This window comes from Urtica dioica, chromosome 2, assembly GCF_054948205.1.
Source record: "Urtica dioica subsp. dioica isolate 48M chromosome 2, U.dioica_male_clone48M_v1_H2, whole genome shotgun sequence".
NCBI lineage: Eukaryota > Viridiplantae > Streptophyta > Magnoliopsida > Rosales > Urticaceae > Urtica > Urtica dioica.
The window spans coordinates 33,233,053-33,239,034 of record NC_142757.1 but is presented as its reverse complement, the minus strand read 5'-3'; the positions used below and the strand labels follow the sequence as shown (position 1 = coordinate 33,239,034).

At 37.8% G+C, this 5,982-nt stretch overlaps 1 protein-coding gene across 1 annotated transcript; it reads right to left on the bottom strand.

Annotated features, from left to right (window-relative positions):
- Positions 1-487: 487 nt before the first annotated feature.
- LOC149404450 (B3 domain-containing protein Os03g0120900-like) lies at positions 488-2,224 on the bottom strand. Its single transcript, XM_089605075.1, has one exon. It carries the CDS (start codon positions 1,872-1,874, stop codon positions 1,053-1,055), a length of 822 nt encoding a protein of 273 aa, XP_089461201.1. The 5' UTR covers positions 1,875-2,224; the 3' UTR covers positions 488-1,052.
- Between the last annotated feature and the right edge of the window lie 3,758 nt (positions 2,225-5,982).

Here is a 5,982-nt window from a genome sequence, read left to right as displayed (position 1 = left end):
TTTATTTTTTTTAGTAAGAAGAAGAGGAAGTAGATGAAAAGAGATTAATTCAACTAATGAATATGATTCAGCTACTCTCATTAATAGGTTCTAGCAAAAGAATTACTATAACCTGACAGGAGTTTTAAATTGCAGTATAGAATAGAAATAAAAGAAAATACAAACTATATATTCAAGATAAATATAGGAATATCTCACACATACCTTTTAACGGTCTGAAACTTTTGTCTGAAAAATCCTGCGGGGGTGTGCCCAAGGAAGCAGCGACAACAACAACCTAACAACAAATTCAAAACTGCAACAATAATAATAATAATAATAATAATAACAAAAAACATTTCATACGTCTCTCAGGTTCACTACCATCACTACTCCGTACACTTTCTCAGTCGCTGCCGATATAAATATATATAGCAATCTGGAATATACTACGGAAAATTTAATCCATATAACCACAAAGATATATAGATGTATCACAGATAGAGCTCAGTGGTGGAGAGAAGTCAATAAGGCATTGATTTAAATATATGTACCGGATATTACAAACACAAATACATATATATTGGGATCTGATGGCCTTCATTAACCCAGATGATGAAGGTGGTGATGATAACATTGGTCTGATATTGCTATGTATAGATCATCAAGTTGTATTGAAAAAACTGTATGTACATGCACAAGAACGACTAATTATAAATCTAAAAGACATCAAGAGTAGTTCAATATATGGCACTAATACCATTTCCACTTTTCCTAACAATATCAACCCTCTCCCAAAAAAAAAAAAATGATGTCTCAAAACCCCCCCATTTCCCTTGTCCTCTCTTGTATTCCATTTCTTTCTATACTCAAAAACTGAATTAAAAAAAAAAAAAAAAACCCATTTCCTAACTCTACCTTATTTCAAACGCCGGAGATATCCCAAATTGATTTCGTTTTTCTCTTTTCTTTGGAGGAACAGAATGAATTATAAGGAAATCAAAGTACCAAAACGTAGCCAATATAATCCGGGGAGAGGTAGGCGAGCGAGAGAGGTTGTCATACAATGACAACTAATCCAAATTGAAAGCCTTCCCTTTGTTGAGATAGCCGAGCGACGTGGAGATCCCCGGAATGGGCGTCCCGTTGAAGAGCCTCAACTGTAGAGCGTGATGACGAGCTTGTTCGGAAGAAGAAGAAGAAGAAGAAGCGTCGATAATGCAGTCGTCTTGGGAAGACGAAGAGCACTCCATATTGACCCCGAAGAGCCTCAGCCGCTTGGCAGCGGCCTTGGGAAGGTGGTGCTGCGGCGGCACGGGCACGGAGTCGAAGACGACGGCCTGGGGCGGGGGCGGAAGGTAAAAGACGTGGCCCGGGTGAGGAGTCGGGGGGGCGTAGGCGTGCCTGTAGGGGTGGTGGTGGTAGGGAGGAGGCGGAAGCGAGTACGGCGGGGGAGGGGGGCGGAGGAGGGGGCCCCACCTGCCGGAGAAGGGGAAGAGAGGGTGGGGGGAAGGGGCGACGAGGGGGGGACGGCGGCGGCAGTCGATGAAGAGGTGGTTGTCGGGGAGGGAGCGGTGGAAGGAGACGACGTCGCCGGCGTCGAGCTTCTTGTCCTTGACGAAGCGGGACCAGCCTTTGGTCATGACGTAGCTCTGGGAGCTGTTCCAGTACGAGTAGCGGAAGCGCCACTGCTTCCCGGCCGAGTCCTCGAAGCTCAGCAGCAGGCCCTTCTCGTTCGACGACGCGTCCAAAGGGAAGTGCTTCTCCGCGTGCTGCTTCGGTATCACCAGCCTGTTCAGCTTCCCCACGTCGCTCGGCGTCACCACCTTGTCGAACATGTGCTCTCTCTCCGACGCCGCTTTCGTCACCAGCTCCAGCTTCGTCTCCAATTCCATCTCCTAGCTACCCTCAAATTTGGGGTTTTTTTTTTTTGGGGATTAGGTCAAATCTTTCTTTCTTTCTTCTTCTTCTTCTCTCTTTTCAAGGGCGTGAGGGTCAGTGCATTTTGTTTTTAGTTTCACCAAGAGGAGGACCAATAAGTCATTACCACTGCTATACTAGCTAGTAGTCCTAGGCTTTTGTGGTAATGTTACCCATGGATGTTTCAAAAGGACTTGTATGTTGTTCTAATCCTCTTGTTTGTTGTTGTGCTAATGTTGACCTTGAGTCTTTGTGGGTGGGTTTCTGATGAGTAGAGAGAGAGAGAGAGAGAGACTAGAACATGTATACGCGTGTGCGTATATAAATACACACAAACACAAATGTTGGTTCCTGTTTACAAAATGAGATACCAGCTGTTTAGTACTACCTCCCTGGAAGCTTCTTTCGTTATGCTATATTTTTCTTTTTCTTTTTTTTTTTTTTTTTCCTTTTCCTAAAGTTTTATTATTTTACCTTTGCCGCTCATGAATAAAATTCTTTTCTTTCTTTCGGAGAGAGAGAGAGAGAGGGAAAGAGATTATGCGAAGGGTCCCACATGTTATCTGGTTGGCCTCATGTGAGCTCGTTGTCCCTGTCATCATCATCTTCAGTTTTCTCTAATTTGTTCCCATTTATTTTGAATTTGTTTTTTTTTTTTCTTACTGCATGACTATTATTTTTATCTTGCGATAAGACCCAAAAAGCCAGCTGTTTTGACGAGCACGAGCTATATATGCAATTGAATTATGCAACTAGGATTGGTGGACCATTTATATATACACACTTCCCTGCCCTTCGCGACTATGTATATGCTTTCTCTTAGAATTTCGTGTTTCCGATATAATTTAGTAATTAAACCAGTTATTTGAGCTGAAAAATTAGTTTATGGTTGCAAGTAGCTGCTAGCTAGTGAGTTGTACGCTATATAAATATATGTATATGTATATAGTCTAATATCATGAATCTTGACTTATCAGCCTTTTCCCCTTATGTGTGGACCATTTTATACTCTACATATCCTACTAGAGTGATGGGTAATAATAATTTGACTGCTTCTTTGGTTCCACATTAGGTCATTTATATATCACCAGTTCATGCCCATCTTTCACATGGATCATTATCTTTTTGCTTAAATGATTTCTCTAGACCAACCTAGGGATAAACTATCCAAGCGCATTATTTTATTATTCGTTCCTTTAACCAAGAAAATAACAAGTTTGTTTGTAGTTATAGTTAGGTACGTACACGTGAATGGATGAGAGATTTGAACTTAAGTGGGGAATTTAGTTAAATAAAGAAACAGGTGAGTTATAAGTAGAACCCAACGCCTGACATTGTGTAATATTCTATCTAAGGTTAGTTATTTTTTTATGTTGTTGTTATAAATATAAGTTAAGCTACACCATATACTTTTAAGTTTTTACAACGCTGTAAAAAAAAAGATATATATTATATATTTTTAATACAAACAATTAACTAACTAAGCCATCAAAATTAGAAGATTTGCTAATTAGTCAATATTTTGTAAATTTTATGTAAATAGTCAGGTCGATGTCGTGACATCTTGTAAATTTGGTCAATTTTAAAGAATTTTCAAAGTATTTACGTCAATTTAGTCTTCTAAATAATTTTTTGTGGCCATTTATTAGAAACTTATAAAAAGTTGACTAAATGGAAAAATTTATTATATATTATATGGGGCTATATATCCAATGTACCCTTTTTTATATTTGTATGGGTGTGTAGGGGGTTTGTCTGTTTTAATAGTATATTGCTTATTATCTGCACTAGAGGACTAAAAATCTCTCGCAAATTGCCTTAAAAACTCTATATTTATTTAATATACTAATTGTTTAAAAATTGCAAGCTAAAAAGTAGTTATTAAATGTATATTATTGGTTCTAGATGTATTTATACATAACATAAATCGTGAAAAAGTCGTTCATATTCTCCGCTGAACATCTTGAATTAATATTGCACATCTGGATAGGTTAATGTTCTGTCAGAGAACTTCCATTTTTTCTGATCTTTCTTTCAATAGGTGAATATGCTTTGCTTCACCAGACAAAATTTAAGTACTCTTATAGGGGTAAAAAAAATATGAGAAGAGTTTTGTTAGGAGTTATATATAATATTTATATCTGTGGTACTGAGAGTAGGTTTAAAGCTTGCTTACATTTACAAGGTGTGGACCATCTTTGGGTGCAAAGAAATTGAGTGTAGACATTATGTGTTACATTGCAAAGTCTAACCACCACTCTATTAGCATTTAGTCACATAACACCCACTTATACTTGCATATATGCCCTTCGTGCTCAATAATCGAGAGCTCTAACTATACAATATCTTTCCATCTAAAAACGAGTATATATATTTAAACTTGCCAATTATTTAAACACCTAAAAATATTATTGGTCGTTTGATCACCTCTTCATTTATGACAATAACTTACGTTTCTCCATTGAGAGAGAGAGAGAGAGAGAGAGAGAGAGAGAGAGAGAGAGAGAGAGAGAGAGAGAGAGAGAGAGAGAACATCTACGTGTAGTTCCTAATTCGCTAATTAACCGGATAATTTGGCTTCTCTTTATTAATCTAATCCTTTTAGATCATACTTTTCCGCACCAGCTAGCTAGTTAAACACGTCGATTCTAGGTATACATAACAGTAATTAATTATCATACTATTTCAAATAACGCCAACTTATCACATTATTTGGCACAGATCCAGATAAAACAATTGAAAACACTGCCAAGTTGTTTGTTTTTTCATTGGAACACCCATGAAGCTGTTGTACTTCAATCGCAGCTTTTTAGGGTATCCACTTGAGTGAAATGTGGTCGTAGTTCGTACGTACCACTAACAGAACTTAATTATCGTCGTAAAAAATCCATTAACTATTCCGAACTTGGTCTGCTGACCATCATTTAATTGGTTAGAATTACGGAGGAAGTAATTAAGTTTCTAAAATCACTACTCTATATATGATAATATTCATTAACTATTCCGAACTTGGTCAGCTGACCATCATTTAATTGGCTAGAATTACGGAGTAAGTGATTAAGTTTCTAAAATCACTGCTCCATATATGATTACGAAACAATGTGTTCATATAAATTTTAACTACGGTAGATAATTGATAGTAAGTAATCGCAAAATGCCTTGTCTATTCTGATTTCGACGACATGTTACGGAGAATTGTTAACATACCAAGTATTTCTCTAAGTATGAAGGCTAATAATAGTAATAAAAAAATCTAACTTATAATATAAATCGTAAAGTTACTTCAACTAACCACCAATATTTAAAACAAATATAAGTAAATAATTATTTCTTCGTTTTTATAATGGGTAATTAAGCTAAATAGCCTCCTGAAAATAAGCAATTTATTTTTAGCCCACATTTTGTTAATTAATGGTAAATAGCGATGATGATTTATTTACAGCGAAAATAGGACGAGATTGCCCTTTGTTATTCCCGCCCATTTTATATCAGCGCATTTACACATAATAATCTCAAAGATTTCGTCATTAATGCTTGCGCAAAAAGAGGCGGTAATTAAAACCGTATAGCTGCGTTCACACTTCACACGCAACCGCTCTCATTTATTGTTTTAAAAAAAAGATGGAAGAGAGCCGAGAGAGAGAGAGAGAGAGAGAGAGAGAGCCGAGAGAGATCGAGGGAGTGAGAGCTCGAGGAAGAAGAGAACGCTCGACCGGACCACCACCAAACACCCCGTCATGAGCGGACCCAAAACCCGCACGCGCTCGGACCGGGGAGTCGCCGGGAGTTTCCGAGAAGAGATTGACGAGGAGTTCGGCTGGAATCAAAGAGGACCGTCGGAATTCATCAAATTGAGAAGGTATTTCCCGTGAATCTCTTGAACCCAAGGGTTTGGGTTCCGAATTGCAATAAAATTGGGGCTTTCTCGATAATGATTTTATCGTTCGTGCTTGGATAAGCTTTGGATGAATTGAAGTTGTTAAATTGATTTTTGTTGGTTAAAATTGAAGGCTTAATTTCAATCCCAGGCTCTGATTTTTTTTTTCTCTCGTGCTCCCTGTTTGAATTTTCCGAGAAGAGAAG